Source organism: Nipponia nippon, unplaced genomic scaffold, assembly GCF_047370975.1.
Source record: "Nipponia nippon isolate SJK-2023a ecotype South Korea unplaced genomic scaffold, ASM4737097v1 scaffold_3, whole genome shotgun sequence".
In the NCBI taxonomy this organism is placed as follows: Eukaryota; Metazoa; Chordata; class Aves; order Pelecaniformes; family Threskiornithidae; genus Nipponia; species Nipponia nippon.
The window spans coordinates 113,051,016-113,069,300 of NW_028262347.1; the positions used below are offsets into that span (position 1 = coordinate 113,051,016).

At 42.1% G+C, this 18,285-nt stretch overlaps 1 protein-coding gene across 5 annotated transcripts in view; it reads right to left on the reverse strand.

The window, feature by feature from the left end:
- Positions 1-18,285, reverse strand: part of STN1 (STN1 subunit of CST complex) — a 54,274-nt gene that overhangs the window by 4,137 nt on the left and 31,852 nt on the right. For 4 of the 5 annotated variants that reach the window (XM_087764469.1, XM_087764470.1, XM_087764467.1 and 1 more), the window contains 3 exons: positions 11,803-11,925; positions 11,145-11,217; positions 629-6,985 (listed from right to left, as the gene is read on the reverse strand). In XM_087764469.1, the coding sequence (XP_087620595.1) occupies positions 6,828-6,985; positions 11,145-11,217; positions 11,803-11,925 (354 nt within the window). In that variant the 3' untranslated portion in view covers positions 629-6,827. Of the gene's footprint in view, positions 1-628; positions 6,986-11,144; positions 11,218-11,802; positions 11,926-18,285 lie in introns of those variants that run through there. The other variant, XR_015706285.1, reaches the window with a different exon arrangement.

Genomic DNA, 18,285 nt, shown 5'->3' on the forward strand with positions numbered 1-18,285 from the left:
TTCCTCCCCTGCTTTCTAATTGCAGAAAATAAAATAGTACAAGTCCTTGCTTTCATTACATGCAGCACCTGCTGCCTGCTCTGAAACAGATGTCTAAATCATCATTAGTCAATTATTTCTTTAGCCTTTTTCAGTGGGACTAATTTCAAACATCTTTGTGCTAAATCCTCCTCCCTCAGCTTCCTCTGTATTTCTCCTCCTTCCCTACCTTCAGAGTTCCAACAAAAACTCCTCTCTGTATCAGTTTGCTCCTGTTATGTTTGTCCTGGATCGCTGTGCTCACAGAAGGACAGAGGGAGACTATAACCCCTTTTGGGCCAGGAATTAAGTTCAAGAGATTTTATTTGGGGAAAAAAAGACAAGGTGAGGGAAGAAAACAATGAGAGAGTATTAGTCAGCAGTGGAGGCAGTTGTTTCAGAACACCAGCTGGCTTGTTACAGCTCTGGGGTTTTTTGTGAACGTCACGGCAAAGAAGAGTTTTACACGCACGCGAGGACAACTCCTACGCTCTCAACGTGAATGGCATCGCAGGCTAAGGTGGCAGAGAGCCCCAGCTCTGGCTGGTGGGGAAGGAACGTTCATTCTTCCAATCAATAACAAAAAGCAAGCTAAAACAAGAGCCGTAAGACATGTTGTGCCAGGTTAATTGGCACCGCGCTGTTCAGTGGTTCAACACTTGCTGAAAATTGTTCCTTTAGGTTATTTCTTTCACTAGCAAATTCCTGGTTATGTTATGCCCAGGCAATCTTGTTAAGCTGGGCTGGTTTCAACTTGTAAATTACTGTGACTAGATTAGTAGCATAGCCTCCATCGCACATTTAAAAGATAGTGGGAATGGGCTGGTGGCATCCCTAAAAATCAGTTACTCAACTTTGTACTCTGATGTAGATGCTGTAACTTTACCAGATTTCAACGGTTAGATTTGCAGTTTCCCATCACAAATATCTGCTTTGGGGTGATCTCTACGAGCAAACTTCAGGAAAAACAGTCCAGTCATTTCTTAAAAGCGCACTGCAGAGTAAGTGCTTCTTGTGGCAGCTGAAGTTAAAAAAATGGGTTCCTTGCGACCGTCTCGTGTGTGGTTTCTCTAATGTTGTATGACCGAGTTTCTTCCTTCCCCTTAATGGAGGCACTAATTCGGGCTTCCTTCTTCTATCAGTGCATCCATTTTCTAAAAAATGTGCAAGACCATAACAGCTCAGGGTCCTTCACCCTCTTGACTAGCCACCAGATTCACTCGGAGCAGTGGGACAGAAGTAGACAAATGCCCAGGCACACAGTATAATTGTATCAGAGTATAATCACACTTTCTCAGAAATAACAGGCTAAAAGGAGACACACTAACTAGTAGACACACGAACTAAAAGTCCACATCAAGTTTACAGCTCATGTCTGCAACAAAATCTGCAAGGACATGAAAGTGGCAGGGAGAGGCAGGTAGCTTCTGCCAGGGGCGTGACTTGTGCTCGCTCAGGTTTGGGCAAGACACAAGTGTTTTATTTTTGAATTGTATTTATTTTGCACTTGGATACCTGCAAGAAAACCACCACTAGAATCTCTGAGGGTGCTACTTGGTCTTTGGGAGGGTGGGGTGGAAAAAGCGGTGTTTTCCTGAAATTGCAGCTCTTTCCTGCTGCAAACTACATGGGGAAGAAAGCTCAAGAGTGAAGTGGCTGCTATCTGCCTCTTCTGGTGCCTAGAGAAGGAGCGAAGCACAGCCTGCTGGAATCAGAACGGGCTGTGAACGGTGCCAGGTCAGTTAGGCAAGGGGATTACACCGAAATGTTCAATTGCCAGGTGCTGACAATGATATTTGAGTTAGGAAAGAAAAAGGGAACACAGTAGAGAGGAAGGAGGTTTGACCAGGATCTGTGGTGCAGAGATGAACCATGAGACTATAAATGAAATGAAAGGCCTGAGAAATGACAGTTAGAGGAGAGAGTGGAGAGCAGAAATAGATGAAAGAAATTAGGGGGAAAGCCTCTGTGCCTGACAGGGCATATTGCTGGGAACGAAACCCAAGATCCCCAACTCAGCATTTCCCTGCTGCCAACAAACATCCACAAAAATGTTTCTGTAATGCTGGGGCTCCTGGAGGATGGTAACCAATTATTATAACTATTCTTTTATCTCTGCGGCTGACCTTTTGTTTGCTCGCTAGCCTGTAGGGTTGGGGCAGGAGGGCTGGAGACCGTGCTGAAAGACGGCAGTAAAGAACGTAGCGCCGCACTGACAGGATGTTTCAGAGTTCAGGTTGCCCATGGGATCTGAACTTGCTCCCTTCCCTTTCAGAGGCAAGTATAAAGATACAAATCTTTGCTAGGCACATCTTTTCCCCACAGGATTGGCTTACGCCCAAACTAAACCAAACTGCATTTCTTTGACAGGCAGATTTTCAGTACTTTGTCTCATAATTCTCCATGTGGCTCCATGCCTCACTGGCTACTCATTGATGAATTCTCATTCTGAATAATGAACTAGCAACTCCGTCTATTTATGGTGTTCATCACTGGAATACACAAGTATGGACAGATCCACAAAAGTAACAGCTTTCAGTCATGTAGCCAATCTTTAAATTTTCATTTATTGCTTTGAAAGAAAAGCTTCATTTCCCAGGTAGCTTGTTGAAAATACCTACCCTCATGGGTACAAATTTACGATCCAAAGATTTGGGAACAAGAACACTCAGAACTCATTTATCTGAATTTCTATTTTTAAGAAGTCATTTAAGAAGTCATAAGAGGGAACAGGATTCCAGGAAAAATATTTGGTACAAATAAAAACAGGGAGACCATCACTGCCTTATAGGACCTGGAAAGGAATAAGACAAGACAGGCAAAGCAATACGCATGGAAAGAGAGGCAGAGAAAGATAAAGCTATTAGCAAAAATGGGTCGTGAACTAGAACTAAGTGCCGCTCCAGCATTTATCCATTCATCCACTCCCACAGAGTTCCTCTCTAACAGCTCCCACTAATAGATCTCAAGAGCTTTTAATGACTAACATGAAGAAAAATTGAGGCTTATGCCCTACACAGGGAGCTGTATTATCCCCAGTTTACAAAAGAGGGAAACTGAGGCATGAAGCAACCTCATCCCTTCTCTCACTTAAGCAGGTGGCAGGGACTGAAGGTAGAGTTGTTCCTTTGTTTCCTCACCAGAAAAGCAATCACCTTACATTTTGCTAGAATAGAATATTAAGATTCTTTGGTAATTTTTCTTCTCAGGCACTGCATTTCTATGGAAACATACCTTTTAAGGTAACATAAAAATGCTGACTGCTTTTAAAAACTCCATTTTACTTACTTGCCTTTTACTGCCATAAGTGTTTCTATGGAAACTGGAACTGGCCATGAAGCAGTCCTACAACACGAATTCTCACTTGTCAGTTTTACATTAAAGTGCCACCTTCAAAGTCCCTTAATAAACCAGTAATAATTGTGTTGCCTAATGACTTTTCAAATTAAACAAAACAAGAAAGCATGCTTTCACTGAATGTTCCGCACAATATTTTGTAGGTGTGGTCTAAATCTAAGAATTTTAATAGTGTGCATGATATGACTCTCTTGGTTAAGGATATGATCTTTAAACAGAGAGACAGTTTATTAGCAGTAAAAGCCCTAGTGTGTGTAGTTAGACTTACATAAAGGTGACTTATACCAATATGGGTATGTCTAGACTGCTGTCACAGAAGCATACTGTAGAGATACTGAGTAAATGGGTAAATCGACCTACAGTGAGCTCTGTGCTCCCACAGCTAGTTGGGGTACTTCCGTGCAGGCGTACGCATATGGTATTCCCTGTAGGTACAAGAGAGGGAACGCACTCAATCAGAGTAAGCATTAGTCTGTGTTGGGTGGCTACTATGGAAAAAATAAAGCATGCAAGCTTAAGGCACAACTATTCTGTACAGTCATTCAGAATCAGAATCTGTGTAACTTAAAAATCTAGGCGCCTCCATTAGTTTTACTTTAACCTTTCACTCTTGTAAAAACTGTAGGCTCCCTTGCGTTCATTCATATTTCCCTGAGTTAACTCAAGTAAGAAAAATGCCTTTTTTTCTCTTCTTGGGGAGCAATCTCCCATAGACCATACCCTCAATCATAAGAGTCCAGCATTGCCACCAAGGACCAGCTTTAAAACTTCCAAGGACAGGTTCTTTCCAGAGTCACTTATCCATCTTTCCCGAGATGAATTCTTCCCACCTCATCTCTGATGCTCCGCAGTTGATAAGTGCTTTTAAATTGCAACCAGGGCAAAACAGAGAGGGAAGACCCTTTGCATCTGCTTCAGCCTCCAATGCATAGAAAATCGGTGGCCAGAGGTTTTAGGCAGACTTTACACACAGAAACACATCTAAAACACAGGAAGCGCAGCATCAAAGTTGCCGGCAACAGAACACATTCGATGCTGTGTGTATGACTATCCAAGCTGCAAAGGACAAAGACGTAATCCTATTTTGGTATGAATTTGTTTGAAAGAGACCCTAAAGAGCAATACGATCTCCAGACTATCTTTCCTCCAAGATTCAGCTGCGCAGCGCTCCTCCCAAAACTCATCCAGCCCACACACTTGGCTGACACTCTCAGGAGAACCAGAGTCTGTCTCTCTTCTAACCTGAGAGAGATCACCTTTCCCACTGAGCTTGCAGTGTTCTTTTAACCCTTTCCCAGCAAAATCAGATTCTGCTAATATAGAACTTTTCAAGAAAATGGCCAAGTCAGTCTCTTAAATTAGATGTCATGCTCTTCCATATGGATCAAGACACCACATACTTTCCTTAAAATATTCTCAAATTCCTGCCAAGTAGGCGACTTCTCTGGAATCAAGCAGTAACATATGGTTAATTCCTGAAGTGAGTCTGAATTTAGGAATCGGTATTCCAAACTACTTCTTCCACAGACAGCCTTTGTTTTTAAGCATCACTTCAAACTGATCAGCAATCAGAGCAGGAATCTGAGAAGCAAATCTCCCCTGTGGCCAACCAGACCTTTTTGTAGGCATAAATTAAAGTTGCAATTCCCCTCAGTACCACTTCACTCGGAATCTGGACTTCTTTCCCTGCTTTCCAGAGACGTCCATGGGAGGGGGGCAGGGAAGATGACTTCTACAATTCTTTCTTAATCTTTTTCTCTTTTATTTCCCTCTGCACAGGTACATCCTTTCAGCACCTGTTCAGGCCCATATTAAGATCTCACTAGAAGGTACCCAACTCAAAACAGAGCAGTAATGCTAGGAGTAGGGCAGCCTGCAGGGAAACCACCTATTGAGCCCTGCAGCACGTAGGGAATTTACAGCAAAAGAATGATTCATACATAGTTTTCCACTATGGACAAATACACCATCTCTTTAAGGCCAGAGTTTTCCACAGGCCTCTGAATGCAAATGCCAAATATTTTGTCATGCCTTTCTCTTAGCCTATATCTCACTGCAGCCAGGGCTTGGAATGAGGCATATAATATAACAACAAACCAGAGACCTGGCACATGTGGGGCTACTCACTGGCTTTCCTCATGCATATGGTTTATTTTTCCCTGCTATGTCAATCCTTATAGGGCTTTACCACTACATCTGCCTCCCGGGAGAGAGACAGAGAAGTTACAGAGAAGGTGCAGAGGAAAAAAGGAAGGATGCATTCAATCCTTTCTACTCTTTTCAAGTTAAAGGTCTCACCTCCATACCATTAATTAAACAGATTAATTAAACAGACAAGCCCCTGCAGCAGCAAGCCCTCTCTAAGGATAAATACTGAACAGCTCCAGGCTTTGAACTGTGGCACATAACAGAGTTCTGATTATTCCAGATAAAACATCTTGCACGGTCACCTTCTTTAAGCCAATGTTATTTCATCAATGTCTTGTGTTCCTCTGCAAGCACAGATATAGATAGTATTTTTCCCCAAAGGTGACAAGGAATAGAAGACACAAAAGGCAACAGGGAGCATGGAGATTATGGTGGGTCCTGCCAGCTTTCAGATTTTTTTTTCCCAAAGCATCTGATTTATGGTTACCATTTATGATGTAGGAAGCAATTTAAAAATAAACAGCAAAACAGTGGCTGATTTTGAGAATTCTGGTCTGAACAGCATTCACAACAACATGCATCAGTAGCACACACGGTAGCCAGGAGAATCCAGACATGCTTGACAAGCAGCGGGCAAGGTTGCAGGATGGGGAAGGGATGCAGGACCCCATTCCTGAATATTACTTTTCAGAGAAAGGTGAGGACTGCTTTAGTAGTGGGAAAGCTGTGCACATTCAGGAATACATATTTACCGATATGGGTACACCAACACTGCCAGGAAGGACAGGCAAATCTTTTGATTGTTTGTTTGCATGTCCTTTCTCTAGCTATTATAAAGTATACCTAAAAAGAAAGATCCACAGCTATTACCATGTGGAAAGATCACAAGATCAGTCTTTAAGCCGGAAAAACGAGTCCTGACGGGACCACTGCTGTAAACAGCGCTCTTTAGCAGTGACTTTTCTTTAGGGCTCACTGGATGTAAATGTGAGGACAGCAACATCATATCTTACTGCAGGGAAAGAGTCCAGCTTCTTTTCCAGTTCCTCTGCTGTCTTAGGATGTCCAGAATCAGTTTGATACAACTTTCACTAGGAATAATGAGGAAGTCAGCAAGAATATTAAAACAAGTATTTGGACAACTTCTCTGGAGCTGGACAAAAACAGCATTTGGAGAACCAGAATGCTCTTTTCTTCCCCATCTAGATCATACCAGGTAACAGCAGCTTTTCAGAGTCACTCAACCTCTCCTTCTTCTCTCCTTTATCCTGAATGGACCAGAATGATTGTATCTTATCTTCTCTTTAAAATGTCGTATAATATCCTTCCATAGTGCTGACAACATCACTGTTACTCTCCAGCAGTTCCAAGACACGGTGCATCACTGCTTCAGCCAGAGAGGGGTTGTAGCTCTGCCGAACACAGCTCAGGACATGAAGGAAATGGCAGCCTTTTTCAGCATCTGCAGAAAAAAAGGAAAATGCAGCCAGGCATGGAGGAAAGACTTCAGGCTAACTGCCTCTTTTTAACTATTATAAACCAGATTAGTCATGAAAAAACCACAGCTGTCAGAGAGGAAGAATGCCCTAGGTCTAAAGCAGAGATGCATGTATTCAGAGGGAAGAGATCCAGTCTGTGCCTACAAGTTCTCCAATTATCAACTGTTTCCACTGACTTTTCTGGGAAGTGTCAGGGCTGTAATACTAGTAATGAGGGTGAAAAGTAATCAGTCTTGCAAACTCTAATATACAGGGCTCATTCAGTACAACCTGATGATGAGGTTAATAACTTAAGAGTACCTCCACTGTCCACGTATGCAAGCCATCCAGTTTCTGCAACTGCAGAAGAAACCAAATGAAAATCCTTTTGCTCATATCCAAGTTCAAAAACGTCTAGAACAGAAGGAAGGTCCGTGGCCAGGACCTGTAACTGCTTGCCCGATGCTGGCATCTTGTGGAAAAACTGCTACAGTGCAACTTTCATTCACCTAGCAATGCGATCCCATCCGATCCTCACTTCAGACTATTCAGACAATTATGGGAGTAGAAAGACACAGAACTTCAGTATCAAATTTTATCTCCTTTTAAAAGGAATGAATCCTGAAAATGTACAAGAGAACAGAAATGTAAAAATAATCTCCTTTCCTAGAGGACAAGCCAGAGGCAAAGGTCCTTAGTGGCTGCAGCGTTGCATGCAGCTACTGTGTGCCTGGTGGAGCCATCATTTGAAGCTCAGCTGTCCCAGTCAACATTTCCTCCCAACAGACCCTGCAAACCCACTAATCATCAGTGCTGCAGGCTCCCAGTCTTCCCAAGTGCTGAACTCCACAACAGATTTCTTTCTCCTCTGTGGCTAACAATGGAAAGCAATGGAAAACTAGCATAAATGAGACACAGCACAAACGACTTTCCTCCTCCTCAGCCCTCAGCTCACATCATATAAGGCAAGTTTGGTAAGGGTACTGAGAAATTGCCATCGGCCAAGAGGGTCCCTGTATTTTGTTGTTGCTGCCTTTGTTTTTATTTTTGCCCATCTCTAGAATCAGCTGAGCCCCGGAACTGCCTTAGAAGCTGCTGAGGAAAGTTACTGGTAGATAGGAGGCAATGCTGAGTACCAGTAAATAAAGAGTTCAGCCTAATTCCTATTAGACTGTGAATCAGGCAAAGATATTTCTGTAGAAGTCAGTGATCCAGTGTGATAAACGACCTTTGTGGCTGGTAGCCAAAAATGCATCCACCACCCTAGGACAGGTAAGTACAGAGAACAGAACAATGCCTCTACCTGGTTATAGTGACTGCTGTTGCAAACAAAGTGGGTAGCTGCATTTTGCATTAGTCATAGGTTTGCCATAAGAAGGTCAAAGTGCCCATCCCTGATCTACAGGAACTTAGCTTAAGTCTTGATGCATTGGATTAGTGACTCAAGTGTTACCCAACAGTACAATACATACTTTACTCCTAGATGCTGGTAGAAAATGGCGTTTGGCAGGTGTGTACAATCATTAAGTAACCCAGAAACACTCCTAGTCTACAGCCCAACTTTGAGGGAATACACTCCTTGCAGTGGAGTGATGCTGTCCCTCTTTCATTGACATACTGGGTTCTAGCTTTTGTACACCAGCTGAGGTAAGCCAGGCTGTGATCAACTGTCTTGTCTAACTACCAGTATCAGAGAGGACAGAGTTATAGAACAACCACCATTTGCCCACTGTGCACATCTCACACAGGGTCCATTCTGACATATCAAATTTAACTTCAAGTGGTTCCATTTTTTCCCTCTCTACTACTAGCCTCATCTAACCCTAAAACCAGAGCAAATTTGTCAAAAAAAAAAAAAAAAGAAAGAAAGAAATCTGGACTAAGTCTACCATTTTGCCGTTCAGTCTGGAGTCAAAATGTACCATCATCCTTTTCTGGCTATCTTAAGCTTCTACACAGACCCACAGTAGCCTCACATGAGGGCATTTAAGATCAGGCTGTTTGGAATTACAATTGGAGCCAAGGACTAGGATTGTCATGCAGGCATATTACAGATCAGAGTTTGTGGAGGTCTGACTAGGCATGCTGAGGATTTTTTATTTGTACAATAGTTCCACAGGAAGCTGGGTTGGGCCTGAGAATGTGTCACAACTAAAGCAATGGAGTGAGGCATTGCCTTGAAAACTGGCAGAGAAGTAACTCATTGAAGAAAAGAGTTTGGTTTATCATAAATCAGTCTTCCTGCCATGGAAGATTAATATTACTCTTGAAGGAACATAGGTAGGAATTTCTTGCAACAAACAAGCAAAAGCCCTTGAGGTATTACCACGTTCTTACTTTCTTATACAAGCCTGCTCACTAGTCAAGGCCAAGCGAGTGGCTAAAACTGCCATCCCACCAGCAGAGGGGGTCCGACAGTTACCTTGAGCTCTGTGCTCTTGCATCATTCAGTGACAATAAAATATCTGCAGTACCCTGTTGGTTTTGATTTAAGCTTCTTGGCTTTTCTTCTCAGAATCTTCTATTACCAGTGACCAGGACATTTGAAATGGTCCTTCTGAAAACTAGCAAAGAGACACTGACCTGGAAATTGTCCTTTTTATAATAGGAAACAAAGTAGGTGGAAAATTTCAAGAAGAACAAGAGGCTCTGTAAAGCAGTTGCTATTTTTAACCTGCTCTGTATGGAAAACATGGCTTTGAGGACTCAGGACTTTTCAAAGTCTTTTCTGGGGCTGATCTGCAAGTTTCTCTCTGCTGTTGACTCCTCCTGACTGGGAGAAAGAACTTCCCAGCCTCTCCTGGAGGAAGAACTTCCCAACCTCTCACGGAGCACTGAGAGTACTCTACCAGTGTGATAATGCACAAGAGGGGAGTTAAACACCAGGCAGTCACTCAGTGCCCTGTGTCAACTGCATACAGGTTCTGGCCTTTATAGTGGCACAATTATTTAAAAAAAAAATAAAAAGTTCCCAGGAGAACTAGCTGATGTATAAAGTGGGCAGAGGAATCATTTGACTCTTAGAGAGAAAATGTTTGTATTTGTTAATGGGATAAAAGACAATAAAACAATGTGATATGGTAAGCTGTTGCACTGAAATAGCCTCAGGCAAACAAGCCCGTCTTCACCTGCATGCCCAGTAACATCTACTGCCTCCATCCCCCGAAGATACAGAACTTTTACCTCCACCTACAAACCTCGTCTACAACTGACGAGTTGAAAACTCAAAAATAATACTACTTCACTTAGCCTTTTTTCACGGCAGGATAACCATCATATACCAGGTCCTACAAGCACTATTATAGCTATGATAGTATAAAGATATGAACAATTTAAGATCATATGCCTTATGTTCTAGTCAGTCATTTGTTCTGTACTAAAGAGTATTCTACCCCACAAATAGCTGCACTCCAGCAGCAAGTGATCCCTGCTGACACATTCTGCCCAATGAATTGAAAGAAACTCTGTAGCAATGTACCTGTGTAATTAGCAGACATTCAAGTCAAGCGCAAGCTATCACTATGGCAATGAGACACAATAGACTTGAGGGACAGGGATAACTCAGAAACCACACGAGGTACGTTAGCTGAAAAGAAGTGGATTTTGTTAGAATGAAATCCCTACCTGCAAGGAACAACCACCTGAGCTCTACCTGAGCTTAAAATCTACAGAGAATATCCTGCTGACTTAAGTGAGTTTTATTGTTGACTTAATGGAGGCGGGGATTTCACTTTTCTGTATGGTCACTTTCGTGTCAACTCCCCCGTCAAAACTGAACTAGCAAGATTTGCTGCTTATCCAGAATGCAAAGCAACAGCTGCTAGGTGGTGACCTAACGTCATTACATCTGGTTCCTCCCAAAATTTAAGTATTCTCAAAAGATATAGATCTAAGATAATGGCTGCTTGTTTCAGGTCTGAGAGGTTTGCTTCCTGCTGGGCACACCTGCTCCTTCTCGCTCCGTGCTCACAGGAAGCTGCTCTTGCACTCCCGCTTTTAGCTATACTGATTAGCTACACCAGCAACTTAGCTCCAAGTTCAAGGGTAAGGACAAGAAGCATATTTAATACAGCAGCAGGAAGAGATATTGTCATCAATATATCAGCACCAGCTCATCAGAGCCCTGATCACACTGCTACTTACGTCTGGGTTTTCGACAGTCTTCTTTAATCACATCAAGGGTCGCTTTAAGCAGCTCCTTATCATGGTCAGTCACCTGGAGAAAACAGAAGAAACTGGCAATTTATAGCAGTCTATTTCACGGTAGATAACAGTCTATTTCATTGCTTGGCTGTTGGCAAGCAATCCAAGGTCATGATGTATTCTAAACTAACACTGTCATAACTACAGTAATGAACATTAAATCTTCAGTTATTATTTTTAGTACCATTAGCAGCATCCATGAGTTAGGTGAAGAACGTGATATACCAGAATTCAACCCAAAGGAGAGTGACCGACTCGGTAGAACACCAAGTTTCAACCCATTTCGATAAAGAGAACTGTCCCAGGTCCCAGGCTTCAGTGTGCTGAGCTGCATCAATGCACAGTTTGGCAATCCAGTGAATACAGACTGCGCTTGGAACAGCAGCAGTGCTTAAGTCTGGTGCTGAGTTACAAAAAGAACAATGCAGTGGGTGGTACAGAGGTAAATGCAACAGTGAAGTAAGCTGCAGATAAGACTTTTGACTAACCAGACAGCACTTGGTTGTCCAGCTTCTGTTTCTGAAACATTTCTACTGTTTCTGCTGACTATGAGAGTCATACCCTTGAACTTGTTTGCAACCACAGCTCAGTTCCTTACATAGTATAAATCCTTGGAGCTACCAGGTTTCTGGAAAACCACCCCTTTTTCTTGTAGCATCCTTATTGCTTCCTTAAAAACACTGTGAATCCTTTTGGAACTGGAGTCACTTTTTGACTTCACCTGAATGGGAAGAAAGGAATGAAGCATATGGTGAGAAATCTCAGCTCAACTAAAGTTACCAGCAAAAGCTCCAGATGCTTTCAAGAGCAAGAGGACTCCAGGTGATTTGGTTACACATTTTTCTTCATTTAGTAATTCACAAATCAGATCTGTTATGTATGAACTAACCAACATCCCTGAGCTTTAAAAAAACAAACACACACACACCAGAAGCTTGTGTTATTCTCAAGGAGCCACAATCTCCTAACTGCCTTCTTTGTATTTAGCAGCTATTTGGTTATGTACTGAGAACTCTCTTTTGGAATAGGCTTGTGATGCTCACGGAGCATTTGACTGTTTAGCTAATCAAGCTTTGCTCATATTCAGTTTTCCTGGTAATAAGGGTAGGAAGACAGGGAGATCAGTGCTTTGTAAGGTGATACTCAGGAGGAATCCAATTGCTGGGGATTGGATTCCCAGCTCCTCATTTGAAACTGAGGAAGTGTCCAAGGAAAAGAAGGAAACTGCCAAGAACAGTATTTATTTCTTGTCCCCTCCGTTTCCAAATTTTTACACACATTCTGGTCATGCTCTCAAGAGTTTCTTCACAGCCTAATGAAAGAAAAGGATAAAGAGCATGCAAGAAATTAAGACAGGTATATGAGATAAGGGAACAAAGGATTCCGTTTTGAGAGCAGGTGGGAAATGAGTCTCTTGTGAAAGGAGAACAATGTGCCTAGAAGTCCATAACTGAGGGGGTGATTTAGAACAACGGGTTCTGTGTTTGGGACACATCTAAGAGTAGGAAGGAAGGAAAGGGAGAAAAAAAAAAATCAGGGAAAAGCAGGGTTTGTTTGGAAGTAGAGCAAAGCTAAGACAGTGGAATGACAGCTAGGGAAGTGGAAGGAAATAAAGAATCAGTTGTGGAGAGGAGAAAGTATGGGTAGATAAGAGCAAGACCATGACTTACTCTTCTCCATCTCTATCTGTCCTACTATGTCCTTCAGCTTCCCATTTATCTACACAAACTGCTTCAATTCTCCAATTGTTGTTTCCTCATCTGTTTGGAGCACACTGTGCTCCCTGTGGTTTTCTTTGAGAACAGAGCTAAACTGCTTCCCACAAACCAACGTGTGATAACTAGAACCACACCAGAGCAACCAAAGCAAGATTTGCCAAGCCATTTCTTCAACTATCACCATAAATGCTCCCACTCCGTTCTGAACAATAGTATCAGACTTCACATATCCTACTTCACTCACCAGATCCACTCGCAGAAGCCTTGGGAGTGAAAGAGACAACCACCATACACCAGAATGAATTCGCACGAATATGTGAAACAGACACCACATTAGCAATGGAAGAATATCTTTTCACAAAACATCCATTCAATCCATTTGCAAGTCTCAAGTGAAACTCCAACTGCTTCTAAGCCCGGAAGCTGATGTGCCTAACTGGGAATAGTTCAGAGATCCAATAGGGATATTAGAGTTAGCATGCATCACAAGTTTCTCCATCCCCTTCCTCCAGCTAATCCTCAATATTTCAACAGGCCATAATCGCATCCCTCTCCGTCTCTGTCCCACAACAGCTCACTATCTTTTTCCTCTCAAATCGATAGTCAAAAATAATCGCCTAATAGTTCAAGATAATTAACATAGAACAATGGCTATTATTCTCAGTTCAGTTTTCTCCTTCTGTTCCAGCCTGAAGGACTCCAGTGTCCAAATGTTTGTCTGTCTCCCTGTCCACCACAGCTATATCAGTTTGGAGAACATAGACACTGCTTCTAATTACAAACCTGACCACATATCTGGACACCATTCCAGTCACAGAGTTAATACCACTACCATATTTCTCTTCATAGTGCCTCTTCTGAATAACAACTGAAGAAACAAATGTAAAATGTAGAAGGAAGGGTTAAATGAAGAGTGAATATTTTCTCATGGAAAAGCACAGTCTCATAGCCATATGTAAAATGAAGAGATTTTGCCTCTCACTCAAATGCAGTAATAAATCCTCAAGAATCTAAGAAACTGCTAGCAAAGCAACCACCTCAAGACTCTGATCAATTTTTAATGTGAAAGCAAACATTTGGGGAGAAAAAAAGATAAAAATATCTCCAAAGCAGCATTATAATTATTCAGTTTGGCTTAACATTGAGATCCCGTCAGAAAAGGGAGATAATTAAAAACAGACTGTGTGAACTGACACACAGCTCAGCCTGGATGGATACTGAAACAGAATCACTAAGAATGCAAGTCAAGGCATTGACAGAGTGAAGGCAGAGAGGCAGGCTTGGGAGCGAGAAAATACGTAAGCAGCTGCTACATATCAGCACCCTCTCATACATGCTGCAGAGTCCAAGGGAAAGGGCTCCATGGCAGAAGGACTGCTCCTGAAGAACAAATGTGCACTCCTGACCTCTTCAGGGGCTTTAATATTATCCTGAAATGACAGGAAAAGTTTGGGTTTTTTTCTTAGTGTGCTCTAGAACATGCTTCCTCCTCTCCATCCCTCTGAGTAAAGGAAAAATTGAGGAATTTCTTTGTGAACACAGCCTAAAATTGCTTAATCTGTTCTTTTGGTCCACCCAAAATATCTCCAGGATCTCATCCTGCAAATTTATAAGTCAATAGTACTTCTTCCCAATACCATATCACTTTCTTTTATGCCTGTCGAGGTTTAGCCCCAGTCAGCAACCAAGCACCACACAGCCGCTCACTCACCCTTCCCCCCAAGTGGGATGGGGGAGAGAATCTGAAGAGCAAAAGTAAGAAAACTTGTGGGTTGAGATACGAACAGTTTAATAATTGAAATATAATAATAATAATAATAACAACAACAACAACAACAACGATGTAATGAAAACAAAAACAATGAGAGAGAGAGAGAGAGAGAAACAAAACCCAGGAAAAACAAGTGATGCAACCGCTCACCACCCAGTTTATATACTGAACATGGCATCCTACTGTATGGAATAGCCCTTTGGCCAGTTTGGATCAGCTGTCCTGGCTGTGCCCCCTCCCAGCTTCTTGTGCACCTGGCAGAGCATGGGAAGCTGAAAAAAGTCCTTGCCTAATGTAAGCACTCCTCAGCAACAACTAAAACATCAGTGCATTATCTATGTTATTCTCATACTAAATCCAAACCACAGCACTATACCAGCTACTAGGAAGAAAATTAACTCTATCCCAGCTGAAGCCAGGACAATGCCAAACCAGGCCCTCATTTCCTCTGGACTTGGATCCCCCCTCAGAGCCAATGTATACCTAGGCTTGTGATTTAGTCTACTGAGCAGAAATCTGCAGGAGACTGAACATGGGGCTATACACAGAGAGAAGAAATCTAGGACTGTGAAATCCTATGTGATTTCACATCCCTGCTTTTATTTCAGGAGGAGATTGAAAAACGCTTGCATTTCAACAGTTATAAAGACGTATTGTAGCTGTTAACGTAGTTCCTTCTGAGCCACAGCTTATTAGCCATCACTTTACTTTTACAAAGCTTTTCATCTGAGAAACACAGATATCAAGTAGTTTAACTGCTGATCCAAAGAATCAGCAAGACTTGAATCTGGATTTTTGAATTTACCTCTCACAATGTTCACACCTCGTTTTGCAAAGTGCCCCCCTTCGGCATGCCTTAGTTTCAGGGTGCACAATTTCAGGTTCCCTGAAGTGCCGACAACAGCCCGCCCCCCCAAATCAGGTCCTTTTCAAATAAGTGAAGCTGTACATCCAAACACAGGAGCATCCAAGAATTATTCATCACTTTTGCAAAACATGTGTGTCATCCCCCCCACCGCCCACCCCGAGAGAGAAGCAGCTATTAAATAACAATTTTACCATCACTCCCCTCCCTCTCAAGACCAGCCAAGGATTCTGTAGCAAAGCCGACAGAAGAATCCATGTCTCCAGAATTAAGTTGGTGTTTTAATAGATATATTTCCATCTGTTGGGTCTCACACAGCTTAGTGGGCTGGTGCTGTGCAACCACTTATTCTCAGATCTTTAAAATAAGACAAACTCTCTGTACAATCAATAATAGGTCAAAGAATGAAGCGGTACAGGAATTAGTCAGCCTGTTGAAAACACTGCAAGTATGTAACCTTTGGCTCATTATGAATCACAACACACCCTGATGGTGTTAAAGTTTCCTGGTATAACCACACACGTGATTCTACTCATGGAATTGCCCTTTGCAATTTCTCATGCAATGTTTAATCCCTGGCTTAGACAGGTAACAATTTTAGTAACAGTGATTCTGGACATGTCGGTCCAGAAGTCCTATAATAAGCTTTGCAATATACATATTTAAAGTAGCAGTGAAGCTTCCTCAAGAGGCACAAAGACAAGCGCATAGCATTAAGAATGTATAATGCACTATGTTATACATACGGTACAATGTACAGGGTATATACAGTAAGTATGAACAATACTGTAAAACTTCCTGCTTTAAGTACTTGTCATTGCTGACCTTGAGATAATATTCAAATCAAGAGAAGTACAAACAGCAGAGCCTGGGAAGCACAACCTAAGTTATGTGTCCAAGCTACTGACATACACAAACTGGAATGGTAATACTAAAATAGCACACACTATAGCTTATGCATGGAAGAAGTGCATAAAAATGATTAATCAAGACTGACTGGTTACAAGTCTCATTTAATCCAGTTGAGAAACTGGATGGATCAAGTTCACATGTAGTTTTCTTTAAAAAAAAGGAACCAAAGGCTTGTCCATTTGCCAAACATAATTGCCTAAGTCCAGCAAATACACTCTTTAGGGTCTCTAAGCACAAGACTATTTTTTCTGTTTTTTGCTTGTAGCCTAAGGAAGACTTACCTGGTGGTACCCACCCCTCCAGTCTCAAAAGTCATTTGTTTTAAGAGATAAAGGAAAGGCTACAGCTTAGGGATAGAGGGGGCACTGGTTATGTGAAATAAAGCTCCACTGGTTTTAAAAACCCTAACAGATTTGTTAAATTATTTTTAAAACCACCAAGCCTTCCAATTCTCTTACCCATCCTCTGTAGACTATAAAATTAAATGTTCCCTAGTATATGTCTGAGCAGAGGACATGATCTAAGTTGTGCCATGAGCATCTGCCAGAGGGAAATTTATTCTGGAGAAGACTGCAGAAGACTGCACTGCTGGTGAGCCATTAGGACTGACACTAGGTATTGTAGGACATGTATGGGATGTGGACAGGGCTCAGGTACAGTAATGCTGAAAAGGAAGAGAGAGATGCTGTCTACCTCAAGCTATCCCAGCTACCTCCTTCCATCTTCACCCCCTGCTCCGCTCCACTGCCAGTGACTCCATAGCAGCTCACCACCTCCCTGGAGAAAATATTGCATGGGGAGATACCCTCCCACTATGATGAACACTATGCAAGTACTTTACAAGTTGGGAAAGGGATGAAGGGAGTGCACCACATCTCCTAGGATCACAGGGAAAGGAAGAGAGAGGCAAGAAAAGAGTTTAACAGCAACTGTGCTCTAGAACACTGGAATCAGGGTAAAAAAACAGAGGTATACATCCAAATAACTCATCCTTTCACATCCAGGAAAAGTGCAAGAAGTGAACAAGTGTGTATACTGTGGTGTGGCCTAATTGGTTTGGTCCACTCATCTAGCTCTTGCCTTGCCAAATAGGCACGGAATAACATCGTTCCACATTAGCAGCACCCTTTATCCATTTGGTTTGAGGGCGATGCAAAACAGAAGACTACAGAGGGGAAAAGAAAGGGACAAAAATCAGATCTATTACACTTATTTTTATGGATCAAACTGGGTACTTGACCCTTTGCCAATTATGAGAAGTGACACCTTCAAGAGACACAGCAGAGGAACAACGAAATGCATTTCCAGAGCATTACTAGGCGCTCATTCAGGCATTCAGGTCACTTGACAACTGCAGGTTATTTCTTATGCAAAGATATATAAGCCTCTTTGCAATGAATTAATACCAAAGGGCAGTAGGGAGAACTGCAATTTCTAAATAAGCATCTGTGTGCCCAAATTCCTGGGACATACACTCACACCCTTGCATCAGGGTCAGGAGCAACTATTAATTATTATGATAGCACCTCATGACTGCTAACAACACTGATGCTACATTGGTTTTGTTGGTTTGGCTTCTTTGGTTGGGTTTTTTTTTTTGTGCCTTTCTATATTTGTTCTGCACCAGTTCCTACTTTAAATGGCTTTGCAAGTTATTCATCTTGATCTTTCTATAAATGCTGAGACTTCAAAGATATAAGTTTCCAGTATTAGTCAGAATGACCACTACTTCCTTTAATGTAAAGTGTTCGGGAACTTCTAATATTTTTTCCAGCTAGTTCACCCTGTCCCGTGTTGAACATTCTAGCATCAAAC